This window comes from Spermophilus citellus (genome assembly GCF_964194105.1).
Source record: "Spermophilus citellus genome assembly, chromosome: X".
Lineage (NCBI taxonomy): Eukaryota > Metazoa > Chordata > Mammalia > Rodentia > Sciuridae > Spermophilus > Spermophilus citellus.
This window is the reverse complement of record NC_138190.1, coordinates 37,438,711-37,452,935: the sequence shown is the minus strand read 5'-3', so window position 1 is coordinate 37,452,935 and position 14,225 is coordinate 37,438,711. Positions and strand designations below refer to the sequence as shown.

The following is a 14,225-nucleotide window of genomic DNA, read 5'->3' as shown; positions in this document are numbered from 1 at the left end:
GAGAAGAGTGCTTGCTTTCTCAGTCTCTCTCTCTCTTCACCATGCCCCCTTTCTTTCTTCTTCTTTGTGTCACACATGCATACCTACCCACCCAGATGAATTTTGTCCTTCCAGATATAAGGTGTTTTGTAGTCAAATTTGTAGTTCTTTTACATAATCCCAAACTCTGTGGACCAACAGAGCACAGTATACACAGTCCGTACTTGGCAGCTGTAACCCACCTTGCCAAAGAGCTCTGTGTTGAATACACAACTGGAATTTAGAGATAACCAGTTACTCATTGACAGCTTGAGCAATGCCATTTTGCCAGCCCAAACTTTTTGTGACCAGTCAATGCAGTGGCCCAGAACTCTAGTTTTGTTGTTGTTGTTGTTGTTGTTTTTAAGTTTTCTGGCCTGGAAGAATTTTACAAGGTGTCTCAGGGTGCACCTCCAGGTTTGCTGGTAATGACCTGAAACCAAACATAACTAAGTGAGTCAAATATGGATTTTCTCTGTCTTTTCTCCTTTCCAACCCATTCCCCTAAAGTGATGAGATAGCCTTTGCAAAAGAGAGGAAGCAGGTTCCTCTTCAGTAAAATATAGCCTCCACTAAACCTTTTTTCTTAACCTCTGTAGAAGGTAGAAATACAGCAGCTCAGCATTATTCCCTGTGGCAAGGAGATGGATGGCTTCTGCAGTTTTCAAGTTATTCATCATTTTTGGAAGGGGGAGCATGAACATCAGTCAAATGTCCCATTAGACTCACTTCTAAGAACTCCTACCTAGCAAAGCATCAGGGAGCATGTTTGGGGGCCATTATTATTTAGAGAGGAACCAGAGAAATTGCCTTCCCTCTCCCTTCTTGCACAAACATGTCTCATGGTTTGTGTAGTGAAGGTAATGGTAGATTGCTGAAGTTTCAAAGGGAAAGAAGAATTTATGGAGGCTTTAGGAAAACACTTTAGCACTGTGAACTGGGACTTGAAAGTAAGGAGGCTGACTTTTTAACAAGCATAGAAACACTTAAAAGCCAGAATTAGCATTGCCCTTTAGGGCAGTCACCCTGGAAGGCTCTGCACTGATTCCAACAATGTTGCCATAGAAAGTTCTTCTTTGGAATTGCCTTCAAAGACTTTTAAAATGAATTTCTTCCAGAGTAGCAAATCTCTGTTATTTGACTGTCCATCAGAGTTTTAGCAAGACCCAAATGTCCTTTGGAGAGGAATAAAGTAGGGAACTCAGGTGGAAAATCTGGATCATATTTTTTAGTGAAAGCCCAACATGACAATGAAATAAGGTAATATATTTTCTATATAATTCACAGGCTTTTCCAAACTATTTTGAAAGGATGGCTTGGATTTGGCAAATGATGTATTTAGTCATGGGCCAGAGGGAGGCCTCTATGATGAGTGACAGGGGTAATAACCTTTGAGGCTAACTATAGGCACTGAGTAGCCTACTTGTCCTCATTTACCTGATGTTCAAACCTTTCTCCATTTCTGAATTGTTTCTCCTGACTTCTTTTCCAACCTGCTCTGTTTTTAGAACAGGAGATCTCCCTTGTATCCTAGGGCTCTCTCATAACTTCATGTTACAGGTATAGTGTGTATCAGAGTATAGAATAGCAAATGATGGCAGGAAAAATCTCACCATATCAGTGGTCCATGGAAGAAGCTAAATGCAGAATTTGGGAGCAGGGAGGAAGACTCAGAGACTAATTCCAAGTGAGCAAGCTCCCAACTAGTAGCACTCCTTTCTTTCCAAGATGGATGTTTCCATGTTTACTACCTAGAAAAGCATGTTTTAGGATCTGTCACCTGCTTTTAACACCCCTTACATTTTTAATTTAAACATAATAAAATAATCCAATCATTCTGATAAGCTTATTCCATCAATGACATTCTCTGGCCATATCAATGGCTGCCTTTAACCCTTCTAGCTGCTTTTGCAGGCATTTAGGATGTGCATAATATTTTTTCTTGATTTATCATTTATAGATAAATGATAACTACCTGTTGTGATGATTGAGAATTTAGCGTAATCTTGGTTTTCATTACTACTTGTTCTTTCTGTATGCTCTCAGGATCTGCTCTTTATCTCTGATGTTCTGGAAGTTCATGATAGGGACTTTAATATTTGGAGACAGAGGCTTGCTAAGTTGCCCAGGCTGGCCTTTTATTTATTATCCTCCTGCCTCAGTCTTCAAGTGTTCATATGTGAATTCAGTGTGGTTACCACTTTGTGGGCTCTTCTACTTTGCAGGCTCTAATGTTGGACACTTTGGTTGGGAAGGGGAGTCTTGTTGATTGGTGGGTTTCATTGCACAATCAATCAGCTTCTGAAGCTCCTTCTTCATTGGGAAATCCCCAGAAGCTGAAATCTGGAGATTTCTCTGTAAACATTTATGGTATTGAGAGAAGAATCCTATATTTTCCTTTCCCTAGTAGAAAGGAGGATGGGATCAGAGAAGGTAGGAGAGTTTAAACATGACCACTGATGTTCTGGAAAGAGGAAAGGGGAAGGAAGGGGGCTGAGTGCTCTCAAATTCAGGTTCTTCTCTGTCTCCATTATGCCACTTCTCCATGACTGCAATCTCTTTAGAATTAGTCAAATAGAGCTATTCTTTACTTCCTAAAGGGAGAAACACAGTGTGGAAGAAGATACTTGGGGGTCCCTCCACTCTTGCTTTAATTAGAGTTTCCAACAGTCCTTGTTTTCAATGCCACACTTTATCCCTGCCTTTATTGGCACCTGAATGCTGCATTTAGGAGTCTCTTAGGAATTTTGCAGGCCACATGGATTGGTCTCTCAATGATACTTTCCCTTTCATCCCCTGCCAGATAGACACTTTGAGCTCAGTTTCCTTTCCTCTGCTCTACCAAGTCAGTTACCAATCCTCGATCTGCTTTTCACCTTAAAAAATTGTTTTAAGTGGTACTAGGGATTGAACTCAGGGGCACTCTGCTACTGACTTACATCCCCAGCCTTTTTGGCTTTTTAAAACTATTTTGAGACAGAGGCTTGCTAAGTTGCCCAGGTTGGCCTTGAATTTGTTATCCTCCTGCCTCAGCCTTCAAGTAGCTGAGATCATAGGCATGTACCACTGCACCCAGCTCATCTTGTAAAAATTTTTGAAATCTCTTTTCCACTTTTATCTGTTCCAGCTATCTTCATCATTGTGTTTCTTCCTTTTTATCCCCACTTTTATTCCTTTACAGGTGAAAAGTAGGATTTGGTGGAAAATCCATTATGATTTACTGCAAGTCTGTCCACTTCCCAAAAGCACAGAATTTTTTCAAGAAGCATCAGCTAGCTGGTTTTATCCCTTTTATTGAAATATTCTTTGTTCTTTTCTCTCCTTTGCCCCTTGGGGAAATTCCCACATACATCAAGGTCTTCTAAGACAAAACTGAAAAGAAAAACTTGGAGCATTTTACCACATTAGCTAACTCTTTCTTTAAGCCTAGCTCTGGGATTTGGGTAAGATGACATCTTTCATTTCTTGTCAAAAAAAATTTATACATCATTTGTGTGCTACATACAGTTTTTATTTATGGCTTTTGATCCTTCTCAAGTGTAATCTGATTCAGAAATATCCTTTCCAAATGGGCAAATGGTTAGACATATTGAGTCTGACACATTATGAGCTAGACAGGGAAAAGGGCTGGGTAAATATGAACAAATATCAGGGAGTGGTAACAAATAATAGAAATAATAGGACTTCCTATGGTGACTTCCAGAAGTTTTCTGTGAGTTCCAACACTGTCATCCAGGACAAGTGCAAATTCAGACAGAGACTCAGATAAGAGAGACTCCAGGAAGATCTTCCTAAGGAATTATAATTTTATTTTTGGTACCAGGGATTGAACTCAGGGGTACTTAACCATTGAGCCACATCCCAGCCCTTTTTTGTACTTTAGAGACAGGGTTTTGTGAGTTGCTCAGGACCTTGCTAAGTTGCTAAGGCTGACTTTGAACTCATGATTCTACTGTCTCAGCCTCCCAAGCCACTGGGATTACAGGCATGCACCACCACACCTGGCTAGGAATTGTAATTTGAATTGAGAGTTCAAACAAAGGGACAAGAAGACACAACTGCTTTACATTTCTAGGAGCAATCTTGGCATGTTCAGGGAACCAGAAGAAGGCCAGTAGACCTGGAACATTGTAACAAGAAGAGAGTTTTCAGGTGAGAACATGTGATCAGAGAAGTCTGCAGAAGCCAGATTAAGTTGAGTTTGTAAACCCTGATGAGAGTTCAGCTTGTGTTCTAAGTATATTGGGAAGTCATTGGAGGACTTCAAGCAAGAAAATGATCGAGCAAATCTATGTTACAGAAAGATCACTCTGGTGAAGGATAGTCTATTGCAATATAGATAGAAATAGCAAGACCAAGATGGTAAACTGTTGCTAAAATCCTGGTGAGAGATGATAGTGGCTTGGGATTTGGGAGAAGTGAAAGAGATGGAAAGAAGTAGATAGATCTGTACTATGCTTATGGTAGTAGAACCCACAGAACTGCTTATTGGATTGTATATGAGGAGTAAAGTCTGATGTGATCCTATTTCTAGTTGGTAGTCTTTTGAGTGGTTTCCCAATTACTGAAACAGTACACTTCTAAACTCTAGGATTGTGTAAGTGCCTTGTGTAACTCATGTGGGAATTTACTGACAATTAAATTCTGTACAATACAAACAGATAGAAACAATTATTTCATTGATGATCTCACCCAGTATCCCAGTTTTGTGCCTTTAAATAGCATCTATATAGCTAATGACTTCCACACTTAAATCTTGAAATGAACCTCTTCCTTGAACTTCAGACTCATAGCCCAAATTGCTCACTTCCCATCAAAGTGTAACATAGCCCAAACTGAACTTGGGGTCTTGATTCTCAATGTTTACATCCTGCAGTCTTTCTCATCTCAGTTAAGGCAGTTCTATCTTTTTAGTTGCTCAAGCAAAAGCCTTGAAGTCATCTTGAATTTTTCCTTTCTTACATACTATATGCAGTCCTTTAGGAATTGCACATTCTAAATACCTTTGGAGTTTGTCACTTTCCATTGCCACCACCCTCAGTCTAAGCTACCATTACTCCTTGTGTGGATTACTGCAAGAGACTGCTAGCTGTCCTTCCACTTCCACCTTGACTGCTATATTCTACTCTTAGTATTTCAGTTAATGTCCTCTTTTATAAATGTCTTAGGTCCTATCTTGGTCTGTTCAGGCTGCTACAACAGAATACCATAAACTGAGTAGCTTAGAAAAAAAATTATATATATATATTTTTTTTTACAGTACAGGAGGCTGGGAAGTCCAAGATCAAGGAGCTCTTACATTAAGTATCTAGAGAAGGACAACTTCCCAGCTTATAGATGGCTCCTTCTTGCTATGTTTTCACATGGCAAAAAGTGCAAAGGAGCTCTCAGTGGTCTCTTCTATAAGGACACTAACCTCATTCATGAGGTCTCTGTTCTCATGATCTGAACACCTCTCCCCAAATGCCATCTCCTAATATCATCACATTGGTGATTATATTTCAGCATATGAGTTTCCAGGGGACATGATCTTTCAGAACATTGCAGGTCCCCTAACTATTCTGTACAATATAGTCCAGTGGCTCTTAGTTTTCCTCAGAATAAAAGTCAAAGGCTCTATATGATCTCCTTCTCTGACTTCAGCTTCTACTCAGAGTGTTAGAAAATGCTTTCTTTAAGGCTCCCTGCTAAAGGAAAGCTTCTCAGAAGATATCTTTAATTGATTGAGTTTTAGTTCTTCTCCCCAAATATACACAAATGAAAGAAATAATGGTCCTGCATTTTGGCTACAAATATTTCCATAAACAGAGTATGTCCTTTAAGGAGTTGAAATGATGAGTAAGACAAAATTTAAAGGGTAAAGAGTGGTAGGGGGTGGCAAATTGGAGCTGTATCCCAGAAGCCTTGGCCAAGAAATGTACAGAAAAGAATTACAGAATTCCTGTTCCCCTCCTCAGATCACTCTGTTTATCCCACTTTGTTTAGTTTGATGAGTCTATGTTATATTAGACTATAACATTAATTTGTTGGTGCTGATTTTTATTAGTTTATAAATGTGAGCTATTATTTTCTTACCATGTTTTGAAGAACGAAGAAAAATCTGACTTATTATGAGTGTTATTTTAAAGGCAGGTGCCTGGAACAGAGTGCTTAAAAGAATGTCTTAGTGATGATTGTCATTTCCTTCAAAAATGGTATTACATGATTAATAGATAACTGGCTTTTAAAACTGACATAATTTTTTCAAATTTAGGATCAGTGGTATTGAGGTATTGTACTAAGAAGTACTTAGACAATGTTTAGGTCATTATAGCAATTGAATTGAAACTACTGTATCTTGATGGCCAAAACAAAGTTAAGGATGAATTTTAGCCAGAGTCCATAATTAAGAAATAGTTGTCACAAAAATATATAAATCATGCAAGTAGTCTAAAAAATATTGGTTATTTTGAACCTAGACATTTATGGTGCATGATAATGATTTGTTAAATTTTTTCAAGATGAAAATGTACTTTTTCTGATTATAAATTTAAAACAATTCACATGATACATAAAAGTGTAAAGAAAAAGCCAAAATCATAATTTCTCTTTCCAGAGATAGCTGTTCTTATGTAAGCCTATTGTTAGAACCAGATTTTTTCTATGCCTTTTAAAATAAATATAAACTTAAAATAGGATCATAACTGTACGTACATTTTATAACCTCCTTTCTGTTCAACAATATACCCAAAACATATTTCTGTGATAGCAAATATGGATCTAAATAAGCCCTTTTAATGGCTATATAACAAATAATAAAGATACCTTTTATTTTTCCCAAAAATATACTAGTAGACAAAATTAATCTAGGCTTGTTTTAAAGATTTAAAAGGTATTAAGAAATATAAAGACATTTTATTTTACTAGCATTTGATGCCAACCATTAAACTAAAAAGGCCTTCAAATATTCTTAAGAAAATATAATGAGGATCTTAGTTACTAAGTATGGAAATTTGTTTCTTTGACAACTCTAGCACATGTTTATTGAATACCTATTAAGAACCTGCACTGATCTAGGTGCTTAAGAATACTTTGGCAAATTAGATAGGTGAGACCCCTGCTCCCACAGAATTTATATTCTTGAAGATGGTGAGTAGATAATAAACTAATAAAAATAAGAAAAATATCAGATACTGAAATATACATGAGAATGTAAACTGGCATTTGAGTCCTGAATTCTGCAGACTAAGTCAAGTCATTTATTTGCAGGTTTGAAGATAGTGAACATCAAATAAATTATGAGTCATTTTTCTCTGCCCTGAACTGGAGAATGAATCCAATGCCTGAACTGTTGGCCCCATCGTACCTTAAAGAGGTAAATAGCACCTGTTTTTAAAACCAGCTGTGGATACCTCCTTTGCATTTTTTTAATTTATAGCAGTTTTATTCATAATAGCCAAAATTAGAAACAACTCAAATAATATTTATTAATAGGTGCTATCTTGCATTTTTAACATCCTGTATCTTTAAATTATTTTTCAATGTAAAATATCAACATCAGTGCTTTTGGAAAGAGTGTTTATGTGTTTCTTGGTATTTATGTTAAAGGCTAATTCACTTTCCTTGCTTAGCAAACATCTGTTCTCTAAGAGCATGACTTTTATGCAGCTGAATTTTTTAACCTCAGTTGCATCCAATTATATAGAAAAAGGGATAATAGCTTACAGTTATAAATAGATATAAACACTGTTATCAGAGGATTCTGGTAACATCATTATAAGCCACAAGAGCAAATCTCAAATGGTGCCTGTCTTGAATCCCCAGCATAACTGTGGCTGTACACACAGGTTTGCCATGTGAGACAACAGAAGATGGAGGTGCACATTTTATGGCGGGGTCAAATTTAAAATAAAAACTCAGTAGAAAACTGCTTGGATATGGAAAACAAGTTCATGTGATCAGATGGTGCTCTCAACATTGTGGAATTGTCTGAATTCTCTAAGACCTCTTTGGACCAATTATCTTTAAGGAGTGGGTGAGTGGGTGGTGGTTTGTTTACATTTTAACATGCTCCAGAAATTGATTTTCTTGGGAAAGGCCCTTGATAAAGCAAATGTCATGTTGTTGATACTGCCAGAAAGGAGGTATTTATTCCTGCTGAACAGTTCATTCTGGCCTGAGCTGATCTAGTGCCCCTGGGAGTTCCTTCAGGCATGCAACTACTCTGGAGTTTCAAGGGCAGCCTTAGAACTTCCAGATGGTTGAGGGTCAGTGGTGGCCTTTGGAGTTGAACAGAACTGGAGTTGAATTCTGTCACTGTCACTTACTTAGCTGAGTGACTTCGAATCAGGTAAGTTACTTATTTTATTCATTTATAGATTTAATCCTCAGATAAATCAGAATTAAGTGTCCACTCTTAGCAGGTTCTCTGCTTTATGCTGGTGTCTAAAGATAAAGGTCATCATTGCTATCCTTGAGGAACCCACTGCTGATGAGGAATCAGTACACTCATGATTTGGAATATGGATTGATATAGCTGTGTGCATGCATGTGTGCACATGTGTGTTGCTGGGGGTGGGGAGTTGGAACCCTGGGCCTTGTGCATGCTTGGCAACCACTCTGTCATTGATCTACATCCCCAGCCCAAGAAGCTGCTTCTAAATCAGGCTAGTGGACAGGAAGTATTCTTGGGGAGGTAATGCTTGTCAGTTCAGTGATGAGTAGTAACAGTAGCAAAGTAGGAAAGTGATGTGATATGGAAAAGGCATTCTCAACAGAGCTCTCTGGGACATGGGGCAGACTGGTACTTGAACAGAGCCAGGAGGAATTGGTGTGACTGGAGTGAAGGCACATAGGGAGGAGTGAAGGATGACTGGAGTTGCCTACAAATGGGTGAGGTTTGAATGTTGTCTTGAATATTATCTGGAGACCACTAACAAACATGTATTTTTTCATTGTAAATTTTTAAATTAATTATTTTAAAATGATACATATTTATGGGGTACATTGTATTAATTTGATACATATATATAATATATAATGACAGTCAGGGTAGTTAGCATTTCCAAGTCCTTAAACATTTTTTAAAATAAATCACTTATTTATTTTTGCAGTGTTGGGAATCAAACCCAGGGCCTTGTGCATGCTAGGCAAGAGCTCTACCACTGAGCTACATCCCCGGTGCTTGCTTGCTTGCTTGCTTGCTTAAATAAATAAATAAATAAATAAATAAATAAATAAATAAATAAAATATATGTGTGTATGTATATATATGTATTATTGGCAAATTTTAAGAAAGAAAGTGACATGATCAGGTATGCCCTTCACAGGGAGCTTGCTCTGGCACGGTGGTAGGTAGACTGGAGAAAACAGGTAAAGACAGGCAGATCCAGTGTGAGACTTTTGGCTATTCTATCATCAGGGAACCCATTAGGAGGCTTTTGATGTCACCATTGTAACAGCAAACACAGCATTTACTGTGTGCCAACCATTGACCTAAGATCTCAAAAACTCTTTGCTTATTTAACCCTCATAGAAACCCTATGAGGTAGGTACTTTTATTATTCCCATTGTAGAGATAAGGAAGTTAGAAAAAGAACAAGTATATGGTAGAGTCAGATTCTTAATTCACGTCTAGTCTATTGCCAACAATAAAAGAAAAACATTGACTGGGGGTATAATTCAGTGGTAGAGTGTGTACTCAGAATGCATGAAGCCCTGGGTTCAATCCCCATCACCAAAAAACAAAGTAGAAGAAGAAGAAAAATATCTTTTAAATTATTATTGAAGTTACTGGATTCAATGAACCCATATCCAAAATATCACCACAAAAGCAAATTAATACTGTCATTTTCCCTGGTAGTCTTTTAAACCTTATCCATGTGAATATTTAATTTTATATGTAAAAATGTTTAGACATAGAATTTATGTTTTATTTGTATATATAAAATTCTAAAATATGAACAAATTATGTAAAATTATAAAGTAATTTTTATGTATAAAATTATGAAATAAAAATTTTGTATATAAAAATGTTGAATTCAGTTGATGTTCTACCTTTTCATTTAACGTCCTAGGATTCTGTGTTGGTTGTTATCCATTTATTCTATTAGTACCATGTCTAGGTCACTCTACCCTTTTCTGAGCTTGCCCAAATCAGTCCTGGGCCTGACCATTATGGACTACAGTAGTGTGTTCCCTAGCTTTCAGGCGTCTAGTTGGATTGGCCAATGGGATGCACCAGCAGAAAAGTTGAAGGTGGGAAGAGAGAGAAATCATTTCCCTTCCTGCCAGTTATATCCTCCTCCTACCAAGCTTCATAGATCCTGTGTGGAGATTCTGTCCATACAGCTGTCACTCCAGGTTCTAACATTATGTACCCCTTTAGACCCAGGTAGTTGTAATGGCTCCCTGCTGTTACAACTCTTAGGGACTGGAGAATCCTCTGTTGATTTTCCTAAACACTTCCCACAACTTTGTAAAATATTGTCAGCCCTCTGTATCCACAGGTTCTGTATTCATGGATTCAACCAACCATGGATAGAAAATATTCAAGAAAAAAAAAAACTGTGCCTGTGCTGAACACATGCAGGCTTGTTTCCTTGTCATTATTCCCTAAACAATACAGTACAACAACTATTTACACAGCATTTGCATTGTGTTAACCACTATAAATCATCTAGAGATGATTTAAAGTGTGTGGGAGGATGTGCAAAGATCTGATACAAATACTGTGTCATTTTATGTAAGAGACTTGAGCTGTCAGTAGATTTTGGTATCTGTGGGGAGTCTGGTAACAAATCCCCCTCAGATACTGAATGATGACTGTAGTCACTTTATTTATTAAGCTTGTCTATTTATGCTGTTTGTGTGTTGTCCTCTATTTCCCTTGGGACCCTCAATGATACATGTACTTATTTTCGCTAGTTAGCAAAAGCCTTTGTTGTTCCTTGATTTGCTTTCTACTTCTCTCTTCTTCCATTCCACCCAATCCACTATCCAATTCACCTCTGAGATTTCATCTTTTTTTTTTTTTTTTGCACAAAAATGTATCATACCACATACATTTATCTGTAGTGTGCTTTTCCTAATCATGGAAAATTCCTCTAGCTTAATATGTATAGACCTAAGCCATTATTTATTAGGTATATATAGTAATCTGTTAAACACTCTATTAATAGGCATTTTTGTTGTTTTTATGTTTTTGCCTCAAAAAATGTGGTATCTTATTACTTTAATTTTTATTTTCCTGATGACTGTTGAGTTTGAATGAAATATAATCACTTTTTTATACTACAACCCAGGGTAAGTTACATGTATTTTTCACAACAACCCAGCATGCACATACATAATGAACAAAAGTTTCATGAAAGAATGATGTTGTAACGATTTATAGTAGAGGGGATGGAGAGAGAGAAGGGGAGGGGAGGGGAGGGGAGGGGGGACAGTGGAGAATGGGATAGACAGCAGAATACATCAGTCACCAGAAAGGCAATTTGTAAATCAATGGAAATGTAACTGATGTGACACAGCAATCTGTATACGGGGTAAAAATGGGAGTTCATAACCCACTTGAATCAATCTGTGAAATATGGTATATTAAGAACTAGGTAATGTTTTGAACAACCAACAATAAAATAATTAAAAAAAAAGAATGATGTTGTAACTACTTACGGCATTATATATGTAGTTAGATTTGTTTTCTTTTTTCCTTTCTCTCTTCCTCCCTTTATCTCTTCCATTGTTTTTTTTTCTCTTCTCTCTCCCATCCTCTTTCTTTCTCTTTTGAATGTTGTTTCTGACCCATTAAATTGATTTCCTGACCCACAAAAAGATCACCACACACATTGGGGGTGGAGTTACTTTGCATGGGAGGGTCAAAAATTCACTCTTCCTGCAATAACTTCTTCCTCATTTTATGACTTACCAACTCTGTCAGCTGAGACAGTTACTGAGCCTCAGGTGCTTTAGAGAGAGAGAGTGTAAGGTAGAGGTCTGGAACCATAGGGATTTGATTTCAAATGCTTGACTCCATCATCAACTAACTGGGTGACTTTGTACAAATTAGTCAACCTTTCAGGTTTACCCATCTCAAAAATGGAGATAAGAGTATCTCTCCATTAAGGTTGTTGTAAGGAACTGAGTCAATATACATGAGGCACTTATTGTGATACCTTTCCCATAGTGTGGCTTAAATTAGGTTCTGTCATTGTTTATAAAATGGAAATGCCTTACCTTCCTCAAGTCAGGGTAGTTGGCCCTGTGCAGTCCCTTCCAAGGCTAAGATAGAGAGTTTTCTGTGCTTAACAGTAAGCATTAGAACAGTTATAGGCTGAAAATGTCCCATTAGAAAGAGCCTGTTCTTTAGCAGCAAGCTCTTCCTAATTGTTACTCATTTATGGTGAGACGAATTTTACTCATATGGTCCCATCAGTTCTGCTTACTGAACCTAGAAAGATATAAGTCTGCCAGAGACATTTGGAAGGGACCACTGTATGTGTGTGTGTGTGTGTGTGTGTGTGTGTGTGTATATAAAGTTGTAGTTGGACACAATACCTTTATTTTATTTATTTATTTTTATGTGGTGCTAAGGATTGAACCCAGGGCCTTGCACGTGCTAGGTGAGTGCTGTACCACTGAGCCACAACCCCAGCCCAACAACTTTTTTTAGATCAATTTAAAAGAACTGAAAACAAGTATCAAATGCTACCCAATCAATATAACCCATAATGAGAACTTAATCAGATTCCAAAGCACTCTGGTATTGCTAAGCTTGTCATTGTTTCATCAAGAGGATATAAGATAGCTTGGGAATGTTATGAGTGAATCTATAATCTCATGTAAAAATACTTAGTTATGAATGGGTCAAGCACAGTGTTACATAGTTCATACAGTAGAATTGATAGTGAAGAATATATGTATGCTTAAATGTTAATATCGAATAATGCTCCCAGATAGTTGTGGATCATATCTTGTCACAGGTTGGGTTCTCCAGAGAGCAGGTGGAACCTAACATGCAGATGTTTACTTGAGAGTATCCTTGGAATCAACTCCTGTGGAAAGTAGGGGAAAGAATCAGGAGTGAGCAGAGGGAGAAGTTGAGGTGTAGTATATACTTAAAGACAGCTTGTCTGACCCATAGAGAGCTCTGGAGCTAGAATCATCTTTCAGAGTTATCCTGAGTTGGGCCAAACTAGCCTGGTCTTTTTTTTTTTTTTTTTTTGCATGTGTGTGGTGCTGGGGGTACTCTACCAACTGAGCTATATCCCCAGCCCCTGGCCTTTTAAAAAAAATTTCTGTGAGTTGGTTCAAGAAAAGAAATAACCTTAGACAGTATGGCTCTTTGCAACCAAGACATCTTTGTAGTTGAGGTAATCCTTTCAGGGGAATCCCTGTCCTTCCTCAGGACTTAGGCCACCAAGTGCTTCCTCAAGGAGATTCTAGATGGCACATCACAGCTTAGTAACCAGCCACTCTTGAAGCCCCTGTTGGTTGTTTTTTGGTGTCAGTTTGGAGCCTGGTAGTATGAGCCAGCCTCCTCCATTGTTGTCAGATCTTTCATGCATGGCAGGGAACTAATAGGAGAGTGATTATGCCACAATAGGCCATGGAGGGATTAGACCAGATTTGCCAGTCCCTGGGCCTGGTTGGGCAGAAAAAAATCTCTCACTTATACTTTAAGGAATCACCAACATTTGGGGAGTCTGCCCTAGTCAAAAATGACATGTGGAGCTTCAAGGCAAGATTCACCAGGTTGTGGCAGTGTCCTAGTACTGAGTACAAAGTGATGAGATTAAATATCTTCTGAGAATAAGGAATAACAGGCTGAGTTTCTGTGTGGAAGCAGGGCGTAGGTGGAGGCCTGGGATTGGAAAGCCACACACTTTGTCCATTGTATGAGATGGACAGGCTGACAGTGGCTAAAGTTCAGGAAATGACATGGGCAGCTCTCTAGAAGTTTCACTCAGAACTCATAGATTTACTCATGGGCTGAATGTTTTCTCAGTATGACCTCTTCTGTGTACCAAAGAACACACTGAGAAATGAAAAAGGACTTCTTGAGTGATGAAAGCCGAGTGCTAGATTCAACATATTCTGCCTGCATCAGGTGTTAATGGATAGGATTAATGTTTAGGTAAGGATCTAGAGCACCTTCATAGTACATGGAGTGGGCCGGGAGAGAACAAAAACCAGGAACAGGACCAGGGCTTTGTCTAACTTGAGGCTGA

At 38.0% G+C, this 14,225-nt stretch overlaps 1 protein-coding gene across 1 annotated transcript in view; it reads left to right on the top strand.

The window, feature by feature from the left end:
• Window positions 1–14,225, top strand: part of EFHC2 (EF-hand domain containing 2) — a gene marked incomplete at its 5' end in the record, with an annotated part of 214,004 nt that overhangs the window by 181,996 nt on the left and 17,783 nt on the right. The window contains one exon of the mRNA XM_081277962.1: window positions 7,267–7,372. Coding sequence (XP_081134088.1) covers window positions 7,267–7,372 — 106 coding nt within the window. The remainder of the gene's footprint in view (window positions 1–7,266; window positions 7,373–14,225) is intronic.